Source organism: Halichoerus grypus, chromosome X, assembly GCF_964656455.1.
Source record: "Halichoerus grypus chromosome X, mHalGry1.hap1.1, whole genome shotgun sequence".
NCBI lineage: Eukaryota > Metazoa > Chordata > Mammalia > Carnivora > Phocidae > Halichoerus > Halichoerus grypus.
The window spans coordinates 62580160-62598920 of record NC_135727.1 but is presented as its reverse complement, the minus strand read 5'-3'; the positions used below and the strand labels follow the sequence as shown (position 1 = coordinate 62598920).

The window sequence follows — 18761 nt, the reverse complement described above, 5'->3', positions numbered from 1 at the left end:
GAACAGGAAACCCAGAAATAAACTCATAAATATATGGTCAATTAATCTTTAAAAAGCAGGAAAGAATATCTAACAGAAAAAAGACAAGTCTCTTCAACAAATGCTGTTGGGAAAACTGGACAGCAACATGCAAAAAAATGCAACTGGACCACTTTCTTACACCACACACAAATAAATTCAAAATGGATTAAAGACCTAAATGTGAGACAGGAAACCATCAAAATCCTAGAAAAGAACACAGGCATTAACCTCTTTGACATCAGCCGTAGCAACTTCTTTCTAGATATATCTCCTGAGGCAAGGGAAACAAAAGCAAAAATAAACTATTGGGACTACATCAAATAAAAAGTGTCTGCACAATGAAGGAAACAATCAACAAAACTAAAAGGCAACCTAAGCAATGGGAGAAGATATTTGCAAAGGACATATCTGATAAAAGGTTAGTATACAAAATATATTAGGAACTTATAAAACTCAACACCCAGAAATCAAATAATCCAGTTAAAAAATGGGGAGAAGACAAACAGTTTTCCAAAAAAGACATACAGATGGCCCACAGACACATGAAAAGATGTTCATCATCACTTACTATCTGGGAAATTCAAATCAAAACTACGATGAGATATCACCTTATCACCTTATACCTGCTAGAATGGCTAAAATCAACAACACAAGAAACAACAGGTGTTGGTGAAGATGTGAAAAAAGGGGAACCCTCTTGCAATGTTGGTAGGAATGCAAACTGGGTGCAGCCACTCTGGAAAACAGTATGGTGGTTCCTCAAAAAGTTAAAAATCGAACTACCCTATGATCCAGCAATTGCACTACTGGGTAATTACCCAAAGAATACAAAAACACTAATCAGAGGGATACATCAATCCCATTTTTATAGCAGCATTTTTTACAATAGCCAAGATATGGTAGCAACCCACGTGTTCATCAATTGATGAATGGATAAAGAAGAATACATAGAATGGAATATTATTTAGTTTTTACAAAAAATGAAATCTTGCCATTTGCAATATGGATGGAGCTACAGAGTATAATGCTAAGTGAAATGTCAGTCAGAGAAAGACAAATACCGTATGATTTCATGCACCTGTGGAATTTAAGAAGCAAAAGGAGCAAAGGGACAGAAAGAGAGAGACAAATCAAGAAACAGACTCTTACTTATAGAGAACAAATTGATGGTTACCAGAGGAGTTTTGGGGGAATGGGTTAAATAGGTGATGGGGATTAAAGAGTATACTTTTTGTGATGAGCACCAGGTTATGTATGGAATTGTTAAATCACTATATTGTACAGCTGAAACTAATATAACACTGTTAAGTAACTGAAATTTAAAGCTAAAAAAAGAATTAAAAAATAAATCTTTTCATTTTGTGTATCCCTGTACTAATTATTATACAATTTTATCAATTTTTTTGTTTTAAACTTCGTATTAGCTTTATATGTGTTTAATCCCCTATCTTTAATATATGTTTTTTCTTTTTCAGTGAGATATTTTACTTTCATACAATTTCTTATTACTAGTTAATTCCTTTTCTTTTCAGCTGAAATTTATCTCTTTAACATTTCTTATAAGACAGTTTTAATGGTGACAAATTCACTTAGTTTTTGCTTGTCTGGAAAACTCTTTATCTCTCCTTAAATTCTGAATGATATTACCAGGTAGAATTCTTGGTTGGACGTTTTCTTTTTTTTTCCCTTTCAGCACCTTCAATATACCATGCCATACCATGCCACTCCCTTCTGGCCTACAGAGTGTTGATTGAAAAATGAGCTGATGGGCTTATGGGGGTCCCTTTTAATGCAAGAAGTTGTTTTTCTCTGGCTGCTTTTAAGATTCTCTTTAATTTTTAACATTTTAATTTGAATGTTCTTTGATGTGGATCTCTGTTTTTTTCTTATTTGGAACTCTGTGAGCTTCCTAGAACTGATTATCTGTTTCCTTCCATAGGTTAGGGAAATTTTCAGCCATTATTTCTTGAAATAAGTTTTCTACTTTTTTTTCCTCTGTCTTCATTTGGTACTCCTATAATGCAGATGTTATTCTGCTAGATATTGTCCCATATGTCCCTCAAACTATCTTAATTTTTCTATTTTTTCCCCTTTTCCTATTCTCAGTTACTTCTGGTGTCTTGTCTTCCAGGTTGCTCATCTGTTCATTTTGTCTGGTCTGCCACTGAACCCCCTAGGTATATTTACCACTTCACCTATTGTATTCTTCAGCTTTGTGACTTCTCTTTGTTGAAGTTTTCACTGTGTTCATCCATTCTTCTCCTGAGTTTGGTGAGCATATTTATGACCATTACTTTGAATTCTTTATCAGGTAGATTACTTATCTCCATTTCATTAGGTCTTTTCTGAGGTTTTTCTCTTATTCTTTCATCAGGAACATATACATTTCTCCTCATTTTGCTTGACTCCATGTTTGTTTCCATGTGTTAGGTAAAATAGCTACCTCTCCTCTTCAAAAAGTTTTTAAATTATAGTTGACACACCATGTTATATTAATTTCAGGTGTACAACATAGTGATTTGACAAGTTTATACATTACACTATGTTCACCACAAGTGTAGCTACCATCTGTCACCATACAACGCTATTACAATATGATTGACTATATTCCCTATTCTGTACTTTTTACCCCTATTACTTATTTATTCCATAACTGGAAACCTGTGTATCTCTCATTTCCCTTCACCCATTTTGCCAATTCCCCTACTTCCCTCCCCTCTGGCAATCACAGGTTTTTTCTCTGCCTTTATGGGTCTGCTTCTGCTTTTTGTTTGTTTTACTTTTTAGATTCCATATATAAATGTGGCCTTGCATTGGAGATAAACCTTATCAATTCAACCATGCCCTAGCTTTTGGTTGTTTCTCAGACCTCTGTGATTGTCTATAAGTAGCACAATTTGTTCTTGATAGGTCTCAGTTGTTGAGCGTATGCCAAGACCTGTCACTGTTCCAAATGGAGGGATCTCAGTGCCTAGTTTCAGGCTAATTGTAAGACAGATTATCAGGCAGTATCTTCTTAAGATATGCAAATATACAGTCTTTGGGTCCACAATCGTAAACTCTGCTGACTTCCACACCAGTTCCAGAGGTGTCCCCTGGGCAATAGTTGCAAAAATCGTAGCTTTAGAAGTGTGTATAACCTTTCTGTGAGGTATCAGCGAACTATGATGAGATCAAGTGAGGGTGCTAATATGGTGAATCCCTGCCCATGTTCCCTGAGAGCCCTTCTGTAGCCTCTGGATGTGTGACCTGTCCCCACGACAAAAAAAATAGGACTTTTTCACATCAAGAATGGGGTTGTGTTTCAGTCTTCTGTTTGTGCAGTGCCCTGGGTATGGTAGCCTGCCAAAAACCATCTCTCTAACTGCTTCAAACCCATTGGGTCCAGAAACACAATACCCCAGGCCACTACAGCCAGGTGTTCAAGCGGAGTCCCACGTGGGCTATGCATGCCCACCAGCTATGGCAGGAGAGCTGTGAATGTGGTATGGGGGTGGGGTACTCAGCCCACTGTGTTGGGATAAGCCACAGCTATAGTGTGCATGGGCAGGGTGCTCCCACTGAAGCTAGCAGACTTAAAGACTTAAAGGAGGGGTTCCACAATAGCACCCATCTACACCAGGACCAACAAGGCAGGAGAATGCAAAAATGATGCCCACCTCTGTCCCTGGAGAGAGTCCCAACAGGTTCTTGCCTCTCCAGCAGATGCTTTAAGATTAGCAAATGAGTCTCCTTCACATAGAGTCTAAGTGCCTTGCAAACTGTTGCTTTTGAGCTGGGTCCCATGGCAAGTGAGTCTGTGCAGGACCCTTTAAGAGTGTATTTTTCATTCCCTACAGTTCTAGAAGTAAGCCCACTGGTTCTCATAGCCAGATGCTTTGGGGGCTCATTTCTTCAGTGTAGGTCCCAAGGGCTGGGGTGTCTGATGTGGGACATAGACACCTTGCTCCTCAAGAACAAGTTCCATATTATGAGATCACTCCCAACTGTAGGCTGCTGCTCCTGGGGTGGAGTTTTTGGAAGACCACATCTCTACCTCTCCTACCCATCTCAATGTGGCCCTTTTATCCTTTGTTGTAGAGGCACTATTTAGCTAGCTTTCAGGTCCTTTTCAGAGGGAACTCTCCCATATATAGCTGTAGATTTGTTGTGTTCACAGGAGGAGGTGATTTCAGGAACCTTCTATGCCACCATTTTTCAATGTGTCTTTTAAAAAGTATGTAGATTTTAAAGTAACAAACAGCTCCTATAATTAATTGAATACAGCAGGCTAAAAGAGGATTTTCATTAACTATTACTATAATATGTGTTTTTTCTTTTTCTATGTAATCAAATAGAACTTGTTTTAAATACTACAGCCATACTAAATCCAGAATTTCACACTGATCTTCATTACTACCAAGATACCTTACCATACAGATTTCAGCACCAATATATATTAAGGTACAGATTAGAAAAGAAATAAAACCAACTTTCCAGAGATATTAAAAAAGAAAGCAACATATTTAAGTTTCTCATTTTGCTCTTACCGTATGTGATTCTAATTCAGCAATTTTCTCAGGGATCTCAGAACCCAAATAATATATTCTAATCACATGGTCAGTGCTACCTGTTGTAATGAACATACCACCTGGAAGATTAAAAAACAAACAAGCAAACATTGTACCAAGGAATTTAAAAACACTTTGATTGCCTTCTTAGTTATATGCTACCTTATATTAATAAGAGGGCTTCCAGAAACACAGGTTATCTTCTAATCATTAAAGACATAAAATTTCAGAGAAAAATAGGTAAAATTCAAGAGAAATATCTAAAGGACAACTATACCATTCACCCAACAAAAATCCAACAACTATACGCTAAATATAGGCCTTTGAATAAGGTCATTAAAGGTCAGAGCCTTGAAGAATTCTTTATATTTTATGCAAAATCACAGTGCTCCAAAATTATTTATAAAATGACCTATAGCTTCAATTCTCTTTTCAGTGGCTATAATGGTGTAATGGAAAAACTCAACCACTTTTGGGATTATGAAAAAATTCTAGAGATGGATGGTGGTAATATATCTAAAACAATGTGAATATACTTAATGTCACAAAACTACTCACCTAAAAATGGTTATTAAAATAGTAAATTTTAGGGGCACATGGGTGGCTCAGTCAGTTGAATGTCCGACTTTTGGTTTCACCTCAGGTCATGATCTGTGTGTCCTGAGACTGAGCCCTGTATCAGACTCCATGCTCAGGAGGGAGTTTGCCTGATTCTCTCCCTCTGTCCCTTCCCCAACTCATGTGCGCCAGTACACGCGAGCTCTCTTTCAAATAAATAAATCTTTTTTAAAAAATAGTAAATTTTATGTTATATTTTACCACAATAAAAGAAAAGGTCAACTAGCATATGATTCTTAGCAGTAGAAAAGCACAATTTACACACTGTAAAAGTGTCTTCTATATGGAACCACAGTATATATTTTCTGAAATGTCAGGGCAGTATTTTTTTTTTTTTAGATTTTATTTATTTATTTGAGAGAGAGAGAGCATGAGAGAGGGGAGGTCAGAGGGAGAAGCAGACTCCCCGCCGAGCAGGGAGCCCGATGCGGGACTTGATCCTGGGACTGCAGGATCATGACCTGAGCCGAAGGCAGTCGCCCAACCAACTGAGCCACCCAGGCGCCCCAGGGCAGTATTTTAATGATGAATTGTGTGTGTATGGGGGGAGAGCTTTTCTTTTTACCAACCAAAATCTGATTTATATAGAAACATATTAGAAAATAAGAAGCTATTATATGTTAATTAAAGTCCACAAAGGTCCATCTATTATATCATATGGTTCACATTTTTGGTATGCTTCTATTAACAAACATACACTGTTTTTCTCCACAAAATTATACATATATCTTCTACAACCGGATCATTTAATATTTTGGGTACTTGAAACTTTCAATTTTTACACATACCAGAACTGAAAGATGAACAAGATATCTGAACTCCAGGTCTGGATCTCTCAGTAAATTTCACTGGGCGATCTCTAAGGGAAAAGTAAGATATTTTTAATTTCCATCATGTTCATTTAACATGCAAGAATCTTTGTACACTGCTGGATATTGACAGATTGAACATCAATACTATAAAAAACACAGAACTGAAGTAGTCAATAAGTACTATTCCCATCATTCAGGTTAAAAATGCATTAAACCTTGCAAATATACTTTAAGATACCAGTATCATTATTATAACTTTACAAATTACCACATAAGTTACTACCATTAAGAGAAGTTCAAAGTCTTCTTACCAGAATAATAAATGAAACAAATACTCTTTACAAAAATTTTGTGTATAAGTTAAATAGTCTCTTCAACATTGGTTTCATAAAAATTTGATTCTAAAATCTCTAACATCTAATTGAAGTAGGTATAAATGTGTGCACACACACATACATTTATATACTTAAATATGTGGACTATCAAGAATTTCTCAAGGTAATAAAGAAAAATAAACATGCTTGATTTTGCACAAAATTTCTAACCCAATTCTAAACTTACCTAAACTTCATTGTTTTTACATGCCATTGCCAGAAACAGATTGTTCCATCAGCACCAGTAGAAGTGAGGTATCTGGTTGTGCCTTTAGTTGATGGACAAAACTAAAAAAAAAATTCTAATTCAAATAGAAAGCTTTCATGTTCAAACTTATTTTAAACACAGCATGTTCTAAAATTATAATCATTTTAAAAAATAAATAAATTCAATTAAGAATTTTACTTTCAAGGAATCAATTATTTAAATTTCTAGATTAATGAATACCTTACAAAAATTTAAAATATCAAGAAATTGTAGAAAAAAAGTCATCAAATTTAGGATAAAATATATTAGTCTTAAAAATAACTATTTTTAGGGGTGCCTGGGTGGCTCAGTCAGTAGAGCATGCAACTCCTGATCTCAGGGTTATGAGTGTAGAGATTACTTAAAAATAAAATCTTAAAAAATATAAAAAAAATTATTTTTAAATTACTGAATATCACACATTAAGATTATTATTTCATTACTTTTAATGGAGAAAAAAATCACAAGGTGGTTACTAGTTAAACCATTAGAAATCTGCTAAATATATGCTTATACAGCAATAATTGTGGAATTTTTATAGTTCATATGAACAGAGCATCAGAAACCAATCTAAAATCAATGCTTAGGAAATTAATATCTAAATATTTTGGCCTTAATGTTTTACTTTAAATTCCAGCTTCAATGATGTATGATATAAATTTTGTTCTTTTAAAATTTAAATAATTTTCATTTGTTTTAATAAAATAAGTAAAATAGGTCAAATCTCTATATCATTGTGGAAAAAAAAACAGATTAAAAAATATACTTAAGTTGCCAATTTAAAGGATAACTAATACCCTAGGTGAACCATGGACAGCCTTTATCCTGTAGGATTCTCAGGCTCTGACTCTCAGTATTTTATACATCTTCAGAAAAGAATCACAGATAAGGGAAGAGCCATTGGGCTCCTGATGCCTGAGATACAGGAAAAAGTTGAAAATCAAACCAGGGTCTCTGTACGCCCTGAGTTTTAAAAATCCCAAATAGAGATAATCAACACCACTAAGATGAGTATTAAGGATCAAGATGCATAGGGTTTGAACAAATTTTGACCTCATATCTAAAGAAATGATCATTACAGATATTAGAAGTCATTTATCTAGTTTTCTTGATTAGAAACACATAACATCTACAAAGACTACAGAGTTTTTTTTTTTTTAAAGATTTTATTTATTTGACAGAGAGACACAGCGAGAGAGGGAACACAAGCAGGAGGAGTGGGAGAGGGAGAAGCAGGCTTCCCGCCGAGCAGGGAGCCCGATGCGGGGCTCGATCCCAGGACCCTGGGATCATGACCTGAGCCGAAGGCAGACGCTTAACGACTGAGCCACCCAGGCGCCCCAAAGACTACAGAGTTTAAATAAAAAATTATCAATTAATGTTATCCATTAATAGTTGATATATAGTAAAGAAACCAGTACTCAGGTAGCATGCCTATATTTTCCTTTCTGAGATAGAGAAGCTTGCATTGGAAACCTTAATACACAATTTATAGGGGGAGTCTGCAACATGCCAAATCCAGCTTGCTGCCTATTTCTGTAAATAAAGTTTTATTGGAACAAATTCACCTTACACTGCCTATGGCTGCTTTTGCACTGGAATGCAGAGTCAAGTAGGTATGACAGAGACCATATGGCCTGCAAATCCTAAAATAATTACTATCTGATCTGTAAATTTGCTGATCTCTGATTTATACAAATGAGATAAATATAAAATAGTATAATTTTATTAAGTTTGAAGAAACACTAGAACCTTTATTATCACCATTATATTTAAATAAATTCATCAGTCACAAAGTGGGATCTGGCCTATTAATGTAGTCTAATTGAATTGTTTTTAAATAATAAATCATGTTAGAGATTATAAAAATAAAAACACTTATATGTGCATTTCTTAATATAAATTAATATATAATTATTGAAGAAAATTTAGTAAATATAGAAAAACAATAAAAGTTACTTATAATCCCACCACCCAGGGGCAACTACTATTAAAATCATATCATTTTATCTCAATTTTGCTTACAAAAAAGAAGAATCTGAAAAGATAATACACCACGATGTTAAGAGAGACAGTTAATTAGCAAAGAATAAGTAATGCATATAGAATGCATGCTAAATAAAATTAAGAGGAGATAAAGAGTGCTGGTGCAGGGAACAACTTAAAATTTTAGAATGGTAAAGTGGTCAGAGAAAGACTCCCTGAGAAAGACACATTTGCATAAGGTGCTTAGAAAGGGAAGGAATAAGCCATGTGAGTATCCAAGGAAGACCATTCCAGAGACATGAAACAGAAAGAGCAAAGGCAGGAGTGTAGCTAGAGTGGCCAAAAAAAGCAGAGAGGGTAGCAGCTAAAGAAGAATGAAAACAGGAAACAAGTAGTAGAAGATGAGGTCAAAGAGAGCAAGGGGCTGAGAATATAGGCCTTACAATGTGGGTCATTTAGATTTCAACTTTAACTGTGAATTTGGAAGCTACTGAAGGTTCTGAGTACTAGTGACATGATTTAACTTCCACTTAAAAATCACTCAGCCTGCTATGCAGAGGTTAGACTGGGGCAAGAAAGAGGGAAAGGAAGAAGCAGGAAGATCAGTTAGAATCCTGTTTCAATAATCTAGATTATAGATGATAATGGTTTGAAATGGAATAGTAATGATTAAGGTCATGATAATTTGTCAGATTCTGGATTTATTCTGAGGGTAGAGCCAACATGATATCCTAACAAGTTAGATATGAGATATAAGAGAAAGAAAAAAAGTCAGGGATGACTACTCTGAGCAACTGAAAGGATAAAACTGCCATTTGTTTAGTTGAAGAAAGCTCTAGGAAAAGCAGATTTGAAGAAGGAAGACAGAAATTCAATTTTGAATATGCTGAGTTTGAGATTCATGACATTCATGTGATGATACCAAGTGGTCCTTGAATATACAAGTATTGAACTAAAAGAAAGGTCCCAAGATGAAAATATAAGTTTAAAAATCATCAGCCTACAGATAAATCCAAAGCCATGAGACTTAATGAGATCACTAAAGGAAAGAATGTGATAGAGATCCATGGATCTTTAGGGAGCTCCCACATGTAAACAAAATGAGATAGAAATTAGAAAATGAAACTATGAAGGAGCCACAAAGTATCATAAACATTTTTCAATGTAAGTAGTTATTTTTTTATGTTATATGAGTTATTTCCAAATTCCAGAAATAATCTCTCAGATAAGATTGTGGGAATACAAATAACTAATAATCTCCTAAAACAAAATCCATGAAATAATTTCAACAGATCAAAAATTTGATACAAAATTTTAAAAATCCAATATATACTAAACCTAATTCTTGCTAGCTCCTCATAAACAGGTGATATTATATTAAATAACACACAAAAATTGACTGACATACTTTTTAGTGACTAAAGAACAAAGAAAAGTAAATGGGAGTAATCATCTCATCCACAAAAGTGGTCTCCTTGACCAAAGTGTAAAACACAGTTTCAGGATTCCTGTTTTGCTCTCAACACAAAGAAGAGGACAAGTTCAGCTTAGTTTTCTTAAATAACAGGTTTTTTGGGGGTATCCAGGATTTTCACTATCAACATTTGTAAAAATACCCTATGGACAAGAATTTAAAAGAAGTCAATGTATGTCAAACATCAAGTTGAAATAGGAAATCACTGAAACTAAGAATAAAATTTTCTTTAACATCAAACCACACACACACACAATCAGACTGACAAACATCTTGCATTAAATATTAACACAAAGTATGCCAATATTCAAGTTAGAACCTGTTTACAACCTAACAGGTATTAGTGTTGCTTCCTTACAGCATTTATAAGTCTTCTCCCTTCTTCACAAATACTAGCGAGATAAATGTCTTACACTGTATTTGAAAAAGTTTTTCAATGATTTTTAAATTATCTCTAAAACAATAAATTTATATGAAAAAGGAATTAAAAAAATATCAGAGCAGGGTAGGGAAAAAGCCCTTAGAGATCAACATTTTCTGCTGCCATTCTTTATAATAATATCCACACAAAATAACAAAAACTGAAAGAATTCTCATCCTCATTACATATGTTAGTGATATCTTTTCATTTTTCTTACCTGTATGGAAGTAATAGAAGCTGAATGTCCCTGAAGGACTGCAACTGGTGCACAAGTTCGAAGACACCACACTCTTACAACCTTATCACAGCTGCCTGCAGCAATAAGAGTGTTTTCATAGTTAACAGCCATGTCAGAAATTTCAGCAGAGTGCCCTCGAAGTGTAGCAAGGAGACGTCCATCATCTGTTGCCCAGATTTTCACCAAACAGTCATCTGAACCCTATAGTAACACAAAAGGACAGATTCCCAGTGAAGCAAAAATTTGCACCATTACCACCACCCCCAGAAAAAAAAGCCAAAATGACAAAGGGAGGATTTTTATTAAGTTACTTCTGAGCCTTTACTTTCTAATCTCCTCTGTCCATATAATATGGATCCAGGAAGAAATATAAATGATCTCCAAATGACAGCACTGACAAAGCATTATCTAAACTAACAACAACATTTGTGAAGAACTCCCCAAAACTGCCAATCTGACAACTCAAAATACTTATAACTCACTTTTAAGTGATTTGGCATTAAATATATCTGCCATTATTTCTTTCCTTATGCCTGACAGCATTTTATCACAATTGCTTGAATACTTTTTCTATTTCACTTATTTGTGGAACATAAGGAATAGCATGGAGGACATGATGAGAAGGAAGGGAAAAATGAAGGGGGGAAATCAGAGGGGGAGACGAACCGTGAGAGACTATGGACTCTGAGAAACAAACAGGGTTTTAGAGGGGAGGGAGGTAGGGAGATGGGTTAGCCAGGTGATGGGTATTAAGGAGGGCACGTATTGCATGGAGCACTGGGTGTTATACACAAACAATGAATCATGGAACACTACATCAAAAACTAATGATGTACTGCATGGTGACTAACATAGCATAATAAAAAAAAAGAATACTTTTTCTACAAATATTTAAAAATTTAACCTAAAGTCTACATGCATTTCTCAGTAAACATGAGTCTTTGTTAATAAACTGCTGAAAATATTAAGTTGAACTTCCTATTGAGAATTTCAAAAGAGCTTTAAAAATAGTAAAAAGCAATTCTACTCTAACGTAGTAAATAAGTTAGTTAGTAATTATTTGTTTATAAAAAGATGGCAGAATGCCTGGGTAGCTCAGTCAGTTAAGTATCTGCCTTCAGCTCAGGTCATGATCCCAGGGCTCTGGGATCTAGCCCGGAGCCCCAAGCCAGAGCCCCAGGTCAGGTTCCCTGCTCAGTAGGAAGTCTGCTTCTCCCTCTCCCTCTGCCCCCACCCCTGCTCGTGCTCTCTTTCCCTCTCTCTTTCAAATAAATAAATGAAACCTTTTAAAAAAATAAAAAATAAGAAGATGGCAATTGTCATTTTCATCACTATCACTGCCATCCAAATACTTAGGTGATGCATTTGGAGTTATGAAAATGTCAATGGAAGAGTCTTTAATGAACTCCAAGGAGTCATAATTTCCCAAAATGCAAACTACTTCATTTATTATAGCATAGAAAGTTAAAAAGAAAATTATGACACTACATACACTTCTATATTAACTTAGTACTAAAGTAGTGAGACTAAACCCTTTCTTAGAAATATTAGCATGCTACAATTTTGTACTCAAAAGCACACGCTATGATCTGGTTAATAAAATGCTAAGCGAAATAAGTCAGTTAGAGAAAGACAAATACCATATGATTTCACTCATATGTGGAATTTAAGAAAACAAATGAGCAAAGGGAAAAAAAAAGGAGAGAGGGAGGCAAACCAAGAAATAGACTCTTAACTACAGAGAACAAACTGATGGTTACCGGAGGGGAGGTGGATGGGGGGATGGGCAAAATAGGTGATGGGGATTAAGTAATGCACTTGCTGAGATGAGCACCAGGTTTTGTACGGAAATGTTGACTCACTATATTGTACACCTGAAACTAATATTACACTGTATGGTAACTAACTGGAATTTAAATAAAAACTTAAAAAACTCAGATTTAAGGGCACCTAGGTGGTTCAGTTGGTTGAGTGTCCAACTCTTGATCTCAGCTCAGGTCTTAATCTCAGGGTCATGAGTTCAAACCCCTCGTGAAAAAAAAAAAAGCAAAAACAAAAACAAACCAAAAAAAAAACAATTTAAAAGATAATTAGTATTGGGACACCTGGGTGGCTCAGTCAGTTAAGCATCTGCCTTTGGCTCAGGTCATGATCTCAGGGTCCTGGGATTGAGCCCCAAGATGGGCTCCCTCCTCAGTGGGGGGATTCTGCTTCTCCCTCTGCCCTTCCCCCCTTGCTTGCTCTCTTTCTCTCTCTCTCTCTCTCAAAGAAATAAATGTAATCTTAAAAAAAGTAACAATTAGTACTGAAATAAAAGAAAGACATACACAACTGTAAATTTGGTTACTAACTGTATAATACAATTATTCAACCATAAGAATGTGTTTTAATCATTTTAATTAAGCAGAATGGGCACCAATTACACTAAGTGACAAATGGAAAATGCATTTTAAAATGAAATGAAATGAAATGGAGTAGACAAACTTGTTTCACATAAATTAACCACCTCTAGAATATAAGGCCTTAAGATTTAATTTTTTTAAATTAGATTTCCCAAAACATAGAGGACATTATAGTTCACCCATTTACTTATATAGAATGAGAAAATTTCAATTTCTTTTTTTAAGTTACATAACTTTTATTTTTTTCCTTTTTTCCCTTTTTTTAGATTTTATTTAAGTTCAAAGTAGTTAACATAATGTATTATTAGTTTCAGTGGTAGAATTTAGTGATTTATCAGTTGCACATAACACCCAGTGCTCATTACATCAAGTGCCTTCCTTAATGCCCCTCACCCAATTATCCATCCCCCCCCAGCCGCCTCCCCTCCAGCCACTCTCAGTTTATAAAGTCATCTTTTTACTCATCTTTGTACTCATCTTTTCGTGCATTAATGTGTCGAAGAAGGATAAATTGCTTACAAAGTATAATTCAATGCCATGAAGCCTACCTTCAATTGTAGTAAATCTCAAATATGCTACAGTATCATTAATTTTAAACTCACTGTAAAAATTCTTCTCCCACTTCGGTCAAATGCTACACAGTAGACAGATGACAAGTGCCCCAGAATTCTCTTATGCATCTTAATGTGCTGGTAAGCAGATGAAGGGAAAATATGGCTGAAGCGACTGCATCCAGTTAATTGCCTGGCAGAGGTGATATTCACTGAAAAACATAAAATAAAAGATTCCTTCTTAAGACCTAAAAGCAAAACCTACTTCATGAAGTTAAATCATAAATATTAAGATGAGATAAAATAGGGTACACACACCATAGCAATTTTACCCTGTGAAAAGTCTAAATTCCATTATACATTTCATGATTTTATGAATTCATGTTTACTACCACAAAGCACTAAGAATACTCTTCTTTTAAATCCCACAAGTCTGATTTTCTGTTTGCCTTACTATGGTTTCTCAGGTTCATTCTTGTTTTACCTTTCTTTGGTAAACTATAGTCAAAGACACTGTCACTTTAAATATAGAGGTAAATCTTACCATAACATGAAGGAATTTTAGAATAGACTACATTTGATTAAATATAATACATTTTAAAAATTACATAGGGAATTTTATGAACTCCTGTCCTACCTCCTCAAACCTATCCACTCCATATGAAGCTATCTCTAAACTTTCAAGAGTAATAGACTTATACAGTGAAAAAAACAAAGGAAGCTATGATAATACATTAAGTTTTCAGTAATAATCCTTTCTAGGTTTGTCTATAGGTTCTCTGCTTTTTGGTTTCTGAAACTCTAGACTCTCCCACTAGTTACCAATGAATTTTTGAAACTGCATCTCCTATATAAAGTCATTATAGTTCTTTTTGTTTGTTTTGCCTTATTAATTTTCTTAAAAAAAAAACAGAAAAAAGCATAAGTCTGTCCAGTTCTCTTACAAATGTCACTTGGATTCTTCTCACTTACCTAAAATGGAGATCTTAGTCCCCATGTAAGGATTTACAAGCACCCACTTGCTCTGTGAAATTCCTCCAGTCTTTCCTTATACACTGAAAATATTTAACATCCCATACATTATATTTTAATCAAACCATAAGATCCTTCTAAGTGCAAAGTCACCTTGAGGCAAGGTGACATATTACCATAGTGCATAAATAATATAGTACAAATGATAACAGCTTTATGTTGAAGTAAGGCAAAATTAAGGCAAGAATGGGTTTGTAGCTAGATTAACACAATTAGAACCATGCCACAATAAAAAATATGAAACCTTTCCACATCTCAATCTTAAAAGCAATGGAGTCCTTTTTTTTTTTTTTTTTTTTTTCAGGCGAAGGTAGATCCACTGGCCATTTTAAACTGACAAAATGACAAAAAATGAATGATGAATGGCAAAACCAACAAGACCTTGAATGCAAATCATAAGAAGACAACAGAGATTGAGTATTTATATAACACTGTGAGGGTGCCTGGGTGGCTCAGTCGTTAAGCATCTGCCTTCAGCTCAGGTCATGATCCCAGGGTCCTGGGATCGAGCCCCACATCGGGCTCCCTGCTCCACGGGAAGCCTGCTTCTCCCTCTCCCACTCCCCCTGCTTGTGTTCCCTCTCTCGCTGTGTCTCTCTCTGTCAAATAAATAAAATCTTTAAAAAAAGAAGAAAAAAAAGAGAAACACTATGAAATGCTGAGTAAATAATGGTAGAAAACCCACAAGCATCACTACCAGCTCAGAGGATTTCTTTTTGGCACCTGCTCCCCATCCCAACCTCTAGAAATTTTCACAATTCTAAGATGGAAAGAGCAGACATCATAACTTTGAGACTTAGCAATTTTCCTTCTCCAGTCAAACATTTCTTACTGCTCTTAGTTCCTTAAAACAATCAACCATCACTTCTTTGCTTTTTTCTATCCATACTTAAGTAGATAGAAGAAAAGGTGTGTTACTTTAGCACAGGGTTTTTCAGCCTCAAGAAATACTGGCACTTGGGCCTGATGAACCTTCACTGTGCAGGGCTGTCTGTCTACTGAAAAGTATTTAGCAGTTTCCCTGGCCTCTACCCACTAGATTTTAGTAGAACCCTACCACCATGAAGCTGTGACAAAGAAAAATATCTCTGGACATTGCCAAATGTCTCCTGGTGGTAATAAACAAAAACAAAAAAACATTAACAACTGTCCCCAGCTAAAAACCACTGCTTAAAGTATAAAAACAAAAAACAGCATCAATAGGAAGAAAAATAATCAGAAAAGCAACTCTAAGAAGAAAAGCAGAGACATAAAGAAAAAGAAGTAGTGAAAGACACAGGGGAGAGATAAAGAGCTACCAGAAATCCAGTCATTCCTCTAACAAATATCTGTGTTTTTTGAAGGCCAAAGGAATAAGCATATAAACAAAATATTCTTGACCCCACTAAGAGATCCCATTAGTATCTCAGGCCAAAACTGTTAAATCAGGAACAATGACTGAAAACTTTATGCATCTTTATAGTCTATACAAATTAGCTTTTACTTTTTAAGACTCCTTTACAAAGGAAACTATTAATTGAAAAAGAAAAATGAAAAATATGTGGAACAAATACGACAAAATCTTAATATTTTAAAACACATATAAAACTAACCACCTATAAGAGTACCAAGGGGGGCACCTGTGTGGCTCAGTCGGTTAAGCATCTGTCTTTGGCTCAGGTCGTGATACCAGGGTTCTGGAAACGAGTCCCACACCGGGCTCCCAGCTCAGTGGGGAGCCTGCTTCTTCCTCTCCCTCTGACCCCCTCCCCTGCTCATGCTCTCTTTCTCACTCTGCTCTCTCTCTCTCTAATAAATAAATAAAATCTTTAAGAAAATACCACTAAGATCTAATAGATGAATGGATAAAGGAAATTAACAGATAAGTCACAATATAGGAAATACAAATAAACTGAATCACAAAATACACTTAACCATTTTGCCAACTATCAAAAGAAATTTAAATGAAAATAATGAAATACAATACTATACCTAATAAATTAGCATTTTAAAAATTCTAAAAACCTAAGGCCAGCAATTACTACTTGAAACTGGTATACACCTTCATTTCTAGTATATGTGCTGCCGAAGCGAGCACGTACACCTTCATTTCTAGATACACCATAAAGTGACATGATCCATTTGGAAAATAATTTTGGCAATATACTTCAAGAGTCATGAAAATATACACACCCATTGCCCAACCATTGGGAATCTATTCTAGTGACACAACTTATTAGCAAAAATGAGTTACATGTACAAATGTTTAATGAAGTACTATTTACAATACCAAAGAATGATAAATAACCTAAGTCCAACATCAGGGAAATGGTTAATTAAATTACAGACTATGTGATGGACTATTCTATAGGAATTAATAATTAAAATACCAAACTACAGCACCGTGTAAAAATTTAGAAACTACAAAGCAAAAAATATAAAATGCAACCTTACAAGTATACTATGATTTAAATTATGAAAAAATATGCATACATATATAATAAAGACTAAAAAGAAACAAGAGAAATGAAACCAACTACTTTGTGATCAAAGTATAGGTAAATTTTTAAAATTTCACCTAACACACTTAACAATATATTTTTATCTTCAACACAACTTTTCTATTGGGTTCTTCCTAGTTATTGCTAATAGCTATTCAAAAAAAGTCTACTATAAGGCACATTGTATATTTAACAGCAGCAGCATCAAATATTCCTTCTTTCCAATCTCAGTGATTTTTTGTTTATTCATCTAGCACCTGAGATGATAACATTTACATATTTTTCTCAGTCATTTGATATCAACAGGGCTTAGGCTCTATATATACTAAGGAGTTCTGTCAACACTCTTTTTTGCATGCATTGTCCATTTAACCAGTATTTTTCAATATTGCATGTGAACATGCCAACTTTGTCTTGAAATATTTTAAGAACTTTCCTTTTCAGACAAACATCCTTGATATCACAATACATTTCTTTGTACTTAGCAATGTTGACAAATTCAACTAGTAGATAAATTAGTCAAATGTATATATGTATAAAGTATATTAAAATACAAAATGTTCTATTCAGAATCCATTATGTCTAATTTTTTTTCTTTAAAATTTTGTAAGATAGGCATCTAAATGTTCTCTAAAAGAGGTAAGATACATGAACTAACTCAGTGACAGACCAAAATGCTTAAAGATTCAAGTAAGAACAGGATAAGACTTACTGTATGTTTTAAATTTATTAAGTCACAGAGAGCACTGAACAGCTATCAATGGAATAATTACTTTTTCTTTAAAACCTATGTTTGTTGACCACCTGATATGAGCTAAGCACTTGACAGATACTGGAAATACAGCTTATAAACAAATCAAACTAGATCCCCATCCTCATAGAATTTACATTCCACTGAACAAAGCTTTCATCATTTACCCAATTTCATGAATAAGATATCTTAATGAGGAAAGTGATCTATACAGCTCTCGAAATGTATTTTTCTAATAAGTTCTACAGGTGATGTTGATACTCTGCCAAGTTTGGGAACCACTAATTCTAGTCCAACCTCCCTCTTCCCAAAATTATCCTTTCCATAATATATCTGGCAGATAGCCATTTAGCCTCTGCTTAAACACTTTTGGTAAAGAGAATATTATTATTTCTTAAAAAAATGGCCAATTCATATGTTGAGCCGTTCTAATTTTGGGGAGACTCTACCTTTAATTGAACTCAAACTCTTTCCCTGTAACTTCGGGAATCATACAGGCTTTGCCTTTGGGAGCTACACTGGAAAAAAAAAAAAAAAAAAAAACAACAGTCAAATCCCTTTGTTACATGGTAACCCGTGAAATATTTAAAGATAGCTATCACTTGTGCCTTCCATCTTCTCTCAATATATGAGGTCCCCTCTACATTATTCACAGCCATAGTTCACACATACCTCTCTTCCCTATCATCCCCTACAGAAAAACACTCTTTCACCCTAAACACTAACGTGGTTGTTTTTTTTTTGAGAAGTTTCTAGTTCATCAATGTCTCAGACTCTTAAAATAACAAGAACTGAGCAAAATAT

General features: G+C 34.8%; 1 protein-coding gene across 3 annotated transcripts in view; it reads right to left on the bottom strand.

Moving 5' to 3' along the window:
* The window catches only part of BRWD3 (bromodomain and WD repeat domain containing 3), a 192900-nt gene that overhangs the window by 127132 nt on the left and 47007 nt on the right, over positions 1-18761 (bottom strand). For all 3 annotated transcript variants that reach the window (XM_078065011.1, XM_078065013.1, XM_078065012.1), the window contains exons 7-11: positions 13746-13906; positions 10721-10942; positions 6563-6663; positions 5978-6048; positions 4551-4651 (exon numbers count right to left, since the gene is read on the bottom strand). In XM_078065011.1, the coding sequence (XP_077921137.1) occupies positions 4551-4651; positions 5978-6048; positions 6563-6663; positions 10721-10942; positions 13746-13906 (656 nt within the window). The remainder of the gene's footprint in view (positions 1-4550; positions 4652-5977; positions 6049-6562; positions 6664-10720; positions 10943-13745; positions 13907-18761) is intronic.